The sequence below is a fragment of the Zonotrichia albicollis genome, chromosome 2, assembly GCF_047830755.1.
Source record: "Zonotrichia albicollis isolate bZonAlb1 chromosome 2, bZonAlb1.hap1, whole genome shotgun sequence".
Taxonomy (NCBI): Eukaryota; Metazoa; Chordata; class Aves; order Passeriformes; family Passerellidae; genus Zonotrichia; species Zonotrichia albicollis.
In genome coordinates, this window is record NC_133820.1 from 105,041,882 (window position 1) to 105,055,841 (window position 13,960).

Sequence of the window (13,960 nt, forward strand, 5' to 3'; positions counted from 1 at the left end):
GAGGAAACATGGCATGCACAGAATAAAGATATACAAATAACTGCTAAATGAGAAGAGAAGAATGAATGAAAGTGAATGAATGAGAAGAATGAAAGTTTCCAGCTATGAGGATAAAGAGAAGAACTGACCAGTGAGGTTGAAATGGAGTTGAAGAACAAGCTTGATGTCCTGGAACATGAGGGGGAGAAAAAAATCACATGTAGTGAGTGAGGTTGTAGCAAAGAAGAAAAGTAGCAGCTAGCTCCCAGAAGAAGAGGAGCAGAGTGTGGAGAGATCTCTCCATGGGCTGAGGGCAACATGCAGATGACGGTAAAAGAAAGCAGAAGGCAGTATGATATGCAGTTAAAAATGGGCAGGAGACTCATTCCAGCTTAAAGAAGTTAGTAAGGCAGGACAGTGACTCAGAAGTCTGTATGTTGCTGGCTTGTTGCCAGAGCAAATGGTCTTCCACATTGTCAGATAGTGATGATAGCATCTTACAGACTTAGGGGTCAGACTGAGGCGGTGACAGACCACAGACACAACAGAGGTGGGTGCCTTGTATGTCACTAATGGTAGGCTCAAGTTACACTTCAGTGTAGTAACTTTTTTTTGCACCCACAAGATATTAATTGAACATATGACCAGAGGTATTTCAGACTCAGTTTAATGACAATATAAGATACCTCTGGATAATTAAATGGTAGTAGAAACAAAAAAGTCTCTGAAGTTTGTAGGATACAACTGGTCAGTCACACTGTTTTCTCATGCACAAGCACTGAAAGCTAGGCAGTGTGCCTTGGTGATAACTAAAGCAGAAAGCTCATCCCACAGATAGTTGGAATGTTTCATACATGACTATGTGAAGCACAGTGCATGCTTTGCTATTCCCAGTTTCCTCAGCTGTTTATTGAATTGCAGTCAAATTCTACTATTCTTGTTTCGTTTGAACTCCTTAAGTGAACTCTGTTCCTTATTTAATTTGCAAGCACTTTTAGGTGATCATCTAGGGCTTCCACCCACACTTCTGAGCTTTTGGAGCACTATTTCCTGATGTGTATTTTGTTTATTCCTTCCAGCTCGCTGACTGATGCTGTACTCCAAACAGACATAGTCACTGGCTAATGCTTGTGTGAGGACAAGTGTTCCATGGACACTGGATACAAAACACATGCTGAGAAAGATCTGGGAATGCTTGATATTTAAACTAGTAAACTTTTCCTTCCAAACTGACTTCTGGTCATTGGCTACAGACTAACCCTTCACTTCTGGAAAAAGAAAAGGATAGCTTCTGAAAAGGAATCCACTCGAGTCTCTCAGTTTTACCGTAAACCTCCGGTACTCAGTAGAGTTTGCGTGCATGCTTTCATATCTGCCCTGAGGTATTGTATTGTAGCTCATGCTGCCTGCCCTGAAGTTTAGGAAAACTTAAACATGTTTTATCTTGTTGCTGGTGAGAGTTGCCCAGGACACTTCTCAGGCAGCAGCAATGAAGGACAAATGCTGAAAACTGCTTGTCCCAACTTCACTTTGCTCCCCAAATAAATTATGTGAGTATATCCTGTGATGCCCAGCCCTCCTATGTAACTGTATGTGCTGGCTAGAATCACATCTGTCTCTCATCAGTGGGCAGCTCCTTACCCCCAGGATCACCATATAAAAATACACAGGAGGAAAGCTCAAGTGCCAAGCAATGGTCTGTTTCTACCTATCAGTGTATTCAAGACGATGTCCTACTGTTTCTGATTTTTTTTCCCCCCCTCAGTGGGCTGTGCGTGCTAATAGTTGTTAGTAGTGTGACTCAGGACCTGCATTTGGCTGCCTGCCTGCTCTAGTTCACTGTAACAGTGCAAAGCAATTATCCTGCTAGTTTTCCTGAGGATTTTTTTCTGATTTATCATTGTCACAACACAGATTAGTTCTGGGCTGTTGAATATGTTAGATACATCAGATAATAACTACTTCTGATTTAAAAAAACATTAACTTCATTTAAATATATTTTCCCTCTAGCCTCAGCCTATTAAACATTTCTTTTGTATGTTGCCTTTGTTGATTGGCCAAAAAAAGTGTTGTGTGGCCTGTCATAAAGGGAAGGGGAAAGAAATACTGCACCCTTACAGGAGATGCAACTTACTATTCATGCAGTCAGTTAACATCACATGGCAGTGGTGGTAGATAGTTTTAGGAGGGTTAGACTACCTATAGGAGCAAGAACTGCAAATAGGCTGAGATCCTTGGTGGGGAAGAAGAAAACATTCTTTAGGTATATTACAGTTTTTATTTTAAACAACAATTAGGTCTAAATCCAGATAAAAAGATTCCATAAGTTCTCACTTGTGCACAAAAGCCTTTTTAGCAAAGGAGGAAAGGTACTCAGTGTTCTCTAGTTTCTGCTTCCTAGCTTCAGAAAGGATAAGGATACAGGCTCTAAGAAATGAGTAATGTTTGGAAATGTGATCATCTGAAAGATGATTGAAATTCTGTCAGTTCAGTTAAGGAATGGAGTTAGTTTGTATTTCTTTTCAAGTAAGGGCTTCTGTGTCTTAGTCAGGTATCACTACTAGAAATATTTTAGAAGTGCTTGCACAGTGTTGAGGTTTATCCCCAGTGGATGTCTAAGCACCACACAGCTGCTTCCTTGTTCCCCCACCTGGTGAGGTGAGGGGGAGGATCAGCAGGGAGGTGTGAGAGCTCATGGGTTGAAATAAATACAGGTTAACTGGTAAAAAAGGGAAACAAAAAAAAAAATCTGAGAAAATCAAGTGATAAAACGTTTTTAAAAACCTCACAGGACAAAAAGCTTTGTTGCTCACCACTACCTCAGGGATGCCAGGCAGTGCTGGAGCAATGGCAGCCCCAGTTGTACTTGCTGAGCATGGTGTCACATGGCATGGGATAATCCTCTGGTCCTTTGGGGCAGTGGTCCCAGCTGGGGCACATCCCAGCCTACTCCCAGCTGGAACATTGGTGTACTAAAAACACTTAGCTGCTCACAAACCTGAAATGTCTTACCAGGTACTATGAAGAAAATTAGCTCTGTCCCATCCAAAAGAATATTCATAGTTGCAAGTTTTCAGTGTAAATGTGTGTGGGAGCTTTTTACTTTAAAAATAAATTCCTGCAAATAAGTTGCTTTTTGCTGGGAGGGTTGTTTTGGTTTTGGTTTATTTCATTATTTCTGTGTTGTTTGGTTTTAGTTGGTTTGATTGTTTTGGGTTTGTTTGATTTGTTTTTTGGGTGTTTTTTTTTTTGGTTGTTTTTTAATAAATGGAAGTAATGTAAAGGTACCAGTGAGTGAAATCAATTGAATCATGGCCAGGGACTTGGAATTTGGAGAACAAAATAGGAAATGTGCTCTGAATTCAACTGGACCATCCTCAAGCCAACAGAATTCAGGTCCCAAAAAGACAGGAGATAAAAATGGAGTAAAATATGGCTTTAGACTGAATTGAAAAAAATACCCATATGTGAAAGAGGCCTGGGAAGAGAGTTTGAGAAAAGTATTTAATCAGTAGAGGAAGTGTCTTTTGAGGTTAAGAGCAGAGTGAGGAACTGGAAACTGATTAGTCAAGCTGAGATAGATTTACTGATTAAAGCCAAAAAAAGCAAAAGACTCTTCAGCCGCATAAAATAAAAGATAATAAGGAAGGAAGCTAGATGTTTATTCAGTAAAATGAAATAAAAGTCAAAGGTAATCTAGTCATGACCCCAAGCTAGAGAAAACTGCCCTTGTCTGTGTGAGAGGGTAGCCATTCTTTCCAAGGGAAAGGAGGAAGGCATTCAGCAATGGGTTGCAAAAACTAAATGTGTCTGTGATGGTTCATGAATTCTTTTTGTCATTTCTTCAAGAGCACTGTGCACAAAATATTTAGTAACTACAGAACCTATCAAATCTTGAATGCTAAATTAATGAAACTTAGTTTGAGTTTCTACTCATTTATTTAGAATGTATCTAGATTATGAGGCATGTTTGGGCTGTTTGTGCAGTGTTGCAACAGAGGGACGAGTTCTGCTCTAGTTGTGAAAGGCCAGTCCAAGTCATTGATGCTTCTCTTCCTGGAATATTATTACAAAAGGGATCGTTTCAGACTCAAGCACAGATGGGGAGTGTGACCAGTTTAAAGGATTATGAGGTGTTATCAGGGGCAATGAGGAATTAATAGAGCTTCTCAAAATAAAAGAACTTCTTTTGCAAGATAAAAGAGATAGGGAAGAAGTATTTTACACATGAGAATGTGCTGAAAGGCTATACCCTGAACTGCTCTCAGAAACTTCTTGGAAAAAAATGTTACTTTGTTTTCCTGTTAGGTCACATCCATTCCAGTTGTTGAATCAAAACAGTTGTTCAGAGACTCATACAGAGTACTTTTGTTTTCTTTTCCATGCAATGAAAGATATAAAAGCCATCTTTCAGTGGGATGTATATATTTTCCCATGTGTATTTCTTTTTCATTTAGTCAAACTTAAAATCTAGAGAGAATTTCTGAGGAGAGCTAGGAAAGTGTTTCAGTGCAAATATATTTGGCCCCTTATGAGAATTTTAAAGCCACATAATAGTAATGACAACTGAAATTTTGGTACTGTAACTAAAAGGAATGCTATAAAAACCTACGTCTGTGTATTCTGTTGTTTAAGTATTATTTGAATTCCTTAACTTTGGATACATGGTTTTCTGGGCTAGTGATCAAAAGCAGCCCTTCTTAAGACATATATTCCCTTCTGAAATACTAACCTTTTCTGTTTGGTGATGGAGGTGGTAGCTGCTATAAGCTTAGCTCATTCTTCTAATGCAATGCTGGGGAGTCCTTTTGCAAAGGTCTTCTCTCATTCTTTTTGTGTGTCCCCACAGCAAGGATGGAATTCAGTTCTCTAGTTCTTACTGTGGGCAGTGTGCCAGGTTTTTAGGGCTTGGGGAGATTTTATCTCTGCCATATGCATGGCCAACTAACCCTAACCTGAACTTCATATTGAGTGAATCTCTTGTAACTTAGACTTGGGCTTGCAGATACTAATGCTGACCAAAAGAGGCAAATCACTTACTTTCTATATTTTGGCCATTTTAACAAAAGGGAGGAGGGGAGGACACAGTAACAGAATGATGAATTGAAGACAGCTTTTATGACTGGAAAATTTATTACCCAAATAAGTTTTTTCTGGATAAATTAGCCTCAAATAAATTTCAATGTATGGTAGTTTAAAAATTGTGTCCTCTCTTAAATTTCTTTCTCTTCCTGTTACTTCAGGGGAAGTTACAAAAAGGAAAAATTTGCATAAACTTCATTGGAAAGCAGTCTTCTGTCCATCAGCTGCAGACATCCACTTTGAAAGAAGGGCTTTATAGCCTTTTTCTAATCCTTTAAGCATTGCTGCTCTTTCCTGTGTCCAAACTTTATCAGCCTCAACAGTTTTCCTTATTTTATAAGAAAGTAAACTTTGGTGGCATTGTTGTTCCCTGCTGGGTGTGCTAAGTAGTTCACTGTTTGGCTGAATATATGTCTTAAGCACAGGTAAGCTGGCTTACCCTCCATGAATTTGTAACATGTTGTAAAGATATTTCACCATGAAATAAAATTGTCAAGTAGAAAATTGAGAATACATACCTTATAATCCAAAATTCATTTTCAAGTTATACTTACATGGCCTAAAAGATAGGATTAAATTTCTCCAAAGCTTGGCAGACAATTTTAGACACTTAGTAGCTTCTAGGTAGTATGGTCATATTTTGCATACATTCACATTTCAAGTAGAGCTAAAGTCTAGCCAGTACTGTGGAGTTAGGCATGAACCCTGTTGTGTGTGAACACTGGCGAATCATAAAGGTGCTATGTTAATTTAATAGCTAATGTTGATATTTTTATAAAAGGAACAGGGAAGCTAAACTGAGGCACATACAGTTAGAACATGTTTAATATCTGGAACAGACTAGTGAAGTCTGTCAAAAGTTTGGAGACAAAGAGAAGGGGGGAGAAAATAAACCAAAAAAAAATCAACCAAAAACCTCTTGCTACACTGTGGAAGTGCTGAGGATGAATCACATTAATAGACCAGTACAAACATTTACTTGCTATTCCAAGGCAATGTTTCATTACAGATTCTTCTCTGTGGTTCTTAATACTGATGGTTAATTGCAAGTACTGAACTTCTCTGCAGCTGTAGATCATGATGCATGAATTTACTTGCTGCTTGCTTGGATTTGTAAAATTGTTGTAGATCCTCCCTGTTACCTGTAAGACAGTTAATGGGGGGGAGTTGCCTGAAAAGCAATACTCTACCCCCACTATGTCTGCACATTATGCAAAAGAATTAAATTATTGGATGTGCTGGTTAATACTAATGGAGTATAAATTGACAGAAGATCAGAGAAGACAAATCTATAGGTTGTGAATCAATGTGTATGTGTTGGGGGAGATCTGGCCTGTCCTGTGAATACTGGGCATACCTCTGTTGCAGTAAGCTCTGCGTGTGGGCGCCTCTCCTGCCGAGTACTGATGGTGCCAGCCTCAAGGACTGAGTCAGTGTGCCAGCAAGATCTGAAAGCAGCACAGTCCCACACACTCAGCCTTGCTGCTCCCGAGCTCAAGAGGGCTTGTGCAGCCCAGTGTATTGGGAAAGGAGTGCCAGGAAATGAAGGTGTTAGATAACGTGCTGCAGTGGTGGATGTTGGGAGGGTTGACCAGTTTTCTGAATCTGAGTCTGCTGATTGTTGAGCTATTGGATAAGGCTTATCTTGTGAGTTAAATGCCTTTAATGTTACTTTTGCTAAAAGTCTAATGTACTTGACTGCCAGCTGCAGACTTTAAAGTAATGATGAAGTACCTGATGTATTTGCTAGCTAATAATAAATGCTGCTTTTATATATCTGCTATCTTAATTAAAGTAATGTAATAATAGTATTTTAATTTTTAGAAAGATTATGCTTGACAAAATGTAGTTTGTCTTTACAGGATTATGTTGGTGAAACTCCTATTCATAAAGCAGCACGGTCTGGTAGTATGGATTCCATAAGTGCCCTTGTGGCTCATGGTGCGCAAATAGAGTAAGTGAGGTATTTTTTCTTGTTGTTGATTGTTGTGTGTGTAGCTGACTAACTTAGATTGGTAAACATAGATACTAATTTCAGAAAGAAAAGTCAAAACAGCAGACACGTGATCCAAATAATAATGACAGCTAGACATGTCCAACTGTAATGAAGCCTAAGATATTTTGCATGTCTAGTAATAAAGTTAATTTTAATTAAATGATACCATTGTGCTACATTAGTGTTGCACATACATCTGATATAGTAAAATATTTATTGTGCTTCTGTCAGATGACCCCAAACTATACAGTTTATTCAGCATGTAGTTATTTTTTACAAGAAATCTACACTTTGCAGTGATGAATAAAGATAGAAAACAATGCAAAAGCAGCATTATGTGCAAAACAGCAATTCACACACTTCACCATTAGTTTATTACTGTTTGTTAGTATATTGTGTATTTGCCCTGTTAACTTTTTTCTTTAAAGGTTTATGTACTGCAAAAACATTCAGAAAAGCTCACAAACTTTTGCAACTTACAGCATGGACAAAATGGATGCAGTTTTCACCTAGAAATGTTGAGTATAAGCTCTATGGCTTATAAATAATATCAATACTTTAGCAAAATGTTTTAATTAGAACTAGCTTTATTATCTTAAATGGTAACTAGTTACTGTATTTTAACCTGCACTATGGAACTTTGAAGTTGTAAGTGAATTAAGAATCATGTAGTTAATTTCTTGTTTTACCCTTTGGTTTCCATCTTACTGTTTTTGTAATGCTGCCTTGATAAATCTACCATAAAATTTAATTCTTTTAGCTGTGTCATAGAGTATTCAGGGAATATATTACCTTTAGGTTAATAGTACTGAACTAATTGCTTTGTATGGAGAGATTTCTTTATAGAAAAACAAAATAAGCTGTCTCAGTTATTGACAAGCACAATAAATCAGTCTTGAATGTATAATTTCCCATTTTTCCTCACTTTTTGATATTTTTAAGATAAACTTGGAATTAAATTTACTGTGGAATTGAGCAAACCTCAATTATCATCATCAATTAGTATGTAATATTGTGGTTTTAACAAAGTAGCAACCAAAAGAAAAGTTGTGGAACTACATAAACAATGTGAAATGGGTGATACCTGTCTTTGACCAAAGCTATTTGCAGCAGAAGCAGTGTAGGTTTATAGCAGTTTCAATGAACAGGAAATAACGTGAATTCTCAGTTTCCTAACTTTGAATTCCATCTATGTTTCAGATAGGTAATTAAACATCAGGTCCTATCATGGGAATGGCAAAATCAGGGATGCAAATGCAAAAGGCTTGTGGAGCAACCCAGGTTTAATCATTTAGAGAAAATGGACTTGGCCCTGTCACTTGAGGGAGTTAGCTATTGACTGATAGGGGTGAGGATTTTTTTTTCCTTAGTTTCCAGGTTCAGTATGTTAAATTAGGCCAAATCCATGTATATGCTGTTGACACTGATTAATTTTGGGTCATCTGGTTTTGAAAGCTGGCCCTGATTAATGGTTATGTAGATTTCCTCATTTTTGTAAAAACATGAAAATGTAAATGCTTTGGAAGTTCTGTCTCCTTTATTTTATTACTCCTGTTAGAAGAAAAGGAGTGGGATTTTAGCCGTATATTTGAGTTTTAATTTGTATATATTAACTGAAATGATAAGTGACTGATAAAATTGACTGATAATTAATTCATAAAACCAAGGCAAGAACTTTATGAAATACAGAACTGAGCACTAACTAGAATTAAACTGCTGATCTGTACTGATGATGAATAAGTACTTTCTATTTTTACTGGGATTAGATCCTCTAATCCAGTTTTTTCTTTATTTCTTAGTGTAGTTAACAGTATTGAAGTCCAGTTTCATAAGGATGAATGGAGTACCCCTTGGGATTCCAAATAGTCAAGCACCTCTACACAATATTTATAATATATGTCCATAATGCCATCATCCCTAGTTTTTATGGCAAGTAGAACAGGGATGCTAAGATTTCATTATTACACAAACACTAGTAACCACTAATGCAATATTGCAAGAAACGTCTTTTTTGTTAATTAGTGATTTTTGCTGTTTAAATGAAGTAACTTGGACTAGAGAAATCTTAGTATCAGTGTTTACCACATTTCTACTTTATATCCTCCTTTGGTTATATTGGAAGACAAAGAATATTGATAATAGTCAAGGATAAAAGTAAGAATTTTAGTTTTAATAAAATAGCCTCTTTAATTTTTCTAGTTTACTATATTTCAGGTTTGCTAGTGTATTGCTTTTGCAGAGAAAGACAGGATGTTGCAGTATAAATCTCATTAATCTTGTTGCATTGTTTTCCTAATTGATGAGAGAGAATTTGGGTCTCTATTCCTGTGTAAATTTTTAATAATATTAAAAAATAATAATTGTACCCTAGTGAAAATATTTTGATTTTTTTTGTGGTATTTACCTTCTCATTTTAGCTGAAGCATATTCTGTGCACAGTATGTCCTACAGCCATAAAAATGGTTGCTCCACTAACTATGGTATTCATGGACCTTTGAAGAGGGGGAAGCAGGTGGTCACAATGTCCTCATATGAGTGAAAAGGTTTGCTGTGTAACTGACTTTTTAATGTGGATAGTACCTTTTAAAGTATCCATAATTACTGCTGGATTTTCACTAAAAGGCATATTGATGCTATTTATGTATGGTTAATTGTGTATTATTTATCATGGTGACAGACAAGTGTCTGCAGCTGTTCATAGAGGAAAAGCCTTCTTGGTGCCATGTTTTGTTTTGCTCTTTTGCACTCTTATGTAAATGCTGTGTTTTAATGTAGTTATACAGATTGTATCACAGCATATATAAAAATACAAAATTCAGCTGTAAACACGGGACACTCCTGAATCAAAAAGAAGCAGATTCAATTATTGATTATCCTGACTTGCTTCATGTCCACTTACATGTGGTGCAATTGTGCATTGTGTCCACTTATCTCTGAATAAAAATTCTTCTGCAGCTGTCATTTAAGCAGTTGTGTATTCCTTAGTGTCTTGATTTAGAACTAAGAGAGAAATTTCAAACACTGTATTATCCTCGGATAGAGAGAGGTGTAACTTGTGGAATGGACTGTGGCTTTGTATGTACCCATCCAATTGAACACAAATTCTTGATGGCTTGAAGGTTTTACTGATCATGATATTTGAATAGTATTATAGAAAAGCTTTTTATTTGCCTGCCAGAAATCTTCAGGTTTGGGTAAATTTGGGTTGTATACCATGATGGCATGTTATGAGACCCTAAAGAGATAGTTTCCCTTCTAGTTTAATATACTCTGCTCTCAGGGTTTGAGTAGAAGCGGTGACATGCTGAGATAAATAAACCAGTACATCTGTTTGCACCAGATGACAGATTTATACTGTGATGTTGATCTGGTTTAGGCAGACACTTCAGCCACTTTCTTGTTAAAGCTGTCTGGCATTCATCTGTGTGTGTGTAAATTTCATGCCAGAAATGTCCTATCACTGATACTAGGTTTTTCAGCAAGACCTTTATTCTCATTCTTTGACAGGGATTTACTTAATGTTATTTCTTCTTGTCAAACTTGTGTGTCACAAACTGCTAAAAAAGGCAATATTAATATCATTTTTCTTCTTTACAACTGCTATCCGTCTTCCATAACAGAAGTCTGTCTGCTGTGAATTTTTAGTGCTGCTGGATTAGTCCTTTGTGAAATTCTTGTATTTCTGTTCCCCGTGAGCACTCTTGTGATATCTCAGCTTTTATTCTTCTCATTTGTACTTTTGAGATTTCTTGACCTCCTGAAAATCAGTCGCCTCTAGTGAAGAGACAGTGACGTGTTGTTTTCATGACAGCGCAGAAGTCGGCCATTCCTTTCTGATGCCAACCCTCAGTTCCTTTCAGTCTGGAGGGGAAACTTACATGGCCTCTTTTCTTGAAGGGTCCCAGGGTTCAGAAATCTCCTGTCTTAGTTAATGGATAGCTTCTTGATTTCTTAAGATCCTAGAAGCTATTTGCAGGTTTTTACTGTGAGCTTGTTTTTCTTGCCTAGCTAACTTAACTATCAAGCTTTTAATATTGAACTGCAGTCCATTTCTGGTGTTAACGTACTTGTGAAGGGCCAGAACTATGTCACCTCTTTACTTCAGAAGCTATATTACAGCATAGATTCAGTGTAGAAGCAATATTCTGCTTTCTTACAGTCATTAAATTAACCTCATCTTGAGAGTAATGCTTCAGGATCTTACTGATCTTTTGGATTTAGGTGCTTTTTCAACTGAGAGGTTCTTATCTGTTAATTAGTATATTAGTGCTTATATAATCTGTTTGGTACTTTCCAAACTCAGACCACTTCATACACATTCTTTTTATAAACCTGATTGCCTCCAGATACTAGTTAAACTGCTGGATTAAGTGCTGTTGTTGCATTATTAAATGTTGCTGTATAATTAATGAAGAATATATGGCAATTCTTGTTTAATTGTATGTAACAAGCATTTTAAGAGCTATCACTGTAGTATTCTTGTAGAGACCATTTTTCAGTGTAGAGGATACACATGTTGGAATTTATTCTGCCTTTCCCATTTTATGTAAATTGTTATGGGAAGGCAAATTCAAAGTGGCGTGTACATTTCAGTTGTGAAACACTAATTCTCCTTTAAGGAACTGCAAGTAAAGATTGGTAATTTCTTCCATGTTTGGTTTCCTGTTTGGTTGCTATGGTTGTAGCAGTACTTGAGGTGGTTTGTAGGAGCTTGTGATTATGAAGTAGGGCAGTAATTTGGATTTAGTCTGAAGAAAAGATTTGGAAATACCAAAGCAGAATGTATATGCATGGGTGACTGATAAAAATGAGAGAGGCTCAGTCTTAGAGTAAACCAGTCTGGAAAAATGTAGTTTTCTGAGTTACTGACATTCCTAATAATTGCAGGAAGCTGAGACAAACTCGTACCACTGAATTCCTGTTCAGTTTGAATGCAGATTATTCTTAGTGAGGGTGGAATAACAACAGTGATTACTGGCATCAGCTGGAAAATAGCACAGAATATGAGAGGCTGTGTTTTTTATGAATAAAGTAAAATCCATCGTTAAAGCAATGATACTTATGACCTTTCTGAAACATAGAGAGAAAATTCACTGGATACATGTGAGCTTGATAGTTTAGCTTATTCATTAGTGAGAAGCCTTATAGCACTGGCTTCTTGACTTTTCTTCAGTTCAAGAGAGCTGGGTAAAGAGTATGGAAGTGTTACCAAGACTTTTATGTGCAGATGGCTCAGATTTCTGACAGGAATGTTTGGGGTTTTTTGTTGGGATTGATCTACCTTCATGTAAGATATTGTGCTGATGATCACATTAGTGTGTGCAGTTTCCCTTAAGACAGATTTTTTTTTTTTCCTGCAAGATAAGCTATTCTGTTGCTATTCTGGCAACAGAAACCCAGGTACAGTTAAGTCAAGTGGATAAACTAAAGTGTTACGAAGTGGAGTTTTGCCAGAGTTAAATACAGTGAATGAAACAGTTACATCCCAAATATAGTAATCTTACTAGTTCTGATGTTAGTCCAGATGTCTCTGGTGGTGATTTGTAGGGGTGCTGTGCTTGATCTGGCAATAGTTTTTGACTAGATACATGGTGAGAGAATTGTTTATTGCAACATCTGCTCTAGCCTGCCGTGTTGATTTGGGTTTTGTTTGCTGATCTGGTTTCTGTTTTTTCAGTAAAGTTGTTCATAGACCAACTAGTACTTAGCTCTGGACAAAAAACCCCAGGAGGTAGATGTGGTGTTGCCCAGAACATGTTCAGGTTTTTCAGAAAAGTTTTCTTATGTGTCATGCACTACTGATTACCAGATATATCTCATGGCATGGAGGCTTAACAAACCATGGAAGAGCTTTGGTAATCATAACCTAAGGAAAATATTACTCTTCAGCTTCATTCTGTTTTGCTTGATTTGGCTTATATACGATGGATACATTTTCTTATAAAGGGAGAAAAATCTAAGTTTGAGTGGTTTTTTTTTTTTTTTTCGTGAAGCTCATTTAAACTGGTTTTGTGCACTTCAGCAGTTCCTTAATCCAGAAGATTTTATGTCTGCTTGAGTAAACACACCAAGTTATTTTTCACAAAAAAAAAAACTCTAACAAGACTGTGTAGCTTGATAGTGTCCTTATTATGGGAAAAAAATGAAGCCATCTTCCTTTTATTCTTGATTTTTGCTCTGCTTTTGGTACAAAAGTACCTTGACATTAATTTACTTCTTCATTTTTATTTCCAAACTTGTACTGTCCATGCTGTTTGTATTGAACAGCGTAAACTTTCTTTCAAGTTTGGCACTTTTGAGAGAAGCTTGATTCCTTCATTTCTCTAATTCTAAGCTACCTTTGGGTTTCATTTGCTATGTTGAGGGGAAATAATGTCATTTTATTTGCTACTAGAGTCATCTTGGTGGATATCTGTATTGTAAGGTTGTTTTATCTTTTCAATTTAGAGTTTGCTCTGAACCTCTTCCCAGTAGTTTTCCATTACACTTTCTTCATTGTTCGCAACTTCATTTGCAATTCTTGCTCTGTTTCTAGAAACATGAAGTTAACAGCACTGGTAGTTCTCATTGTCATAAGGTTGGCTAAGTAATTCTTACATTCTCTTTAAGTGGCTGCAGTACTATTACTATTTGGAATTAAATTTCGCTAGTGATCTAGGAAATACTTTCATTTAAGTAGGAAAGGTCTTTTCTGTTATGCTGTATTGCAATCAGACTGTTGTTTCAAGAATTACCATAGTCTTTCCTGTCTTCCCTTTGTGAATTGTTATTAGGATCACTTCTTAAATAATGAAATATGAATTTAAAAATATTGTCGCTAGAACTAGGCCAAGTCAAGCCTATATAGATCATGGGAAGGTTTACTTGGAAATGTGAATATTTTGTACAAAAAGTATTGAAAG

General features: G+C 36.7%; 1 protein-coding gene across 1 annotated transcript in view; it reads left to right on the forward strand.

Annotated features, from left to right (window-relative positions):
- Positions 1-13,960, forward strand: part of ANKRD10 (ankyrin repeat domain 10) — a 37,362-nt gene that overhangs the window by 7,669 nt on the left and 15,733 nt on the right. The window contains exon 3 of the mRNA XM_005488014.4: positions 6,925-7,016. Within this exon, the coding sequence (XP_005488071.1) occupies positions 6,925-7,016 (92 nt within the window). The remainder of the gene's footprint in view (positions 1-6,924; positions 7,017-13,960) is intronic.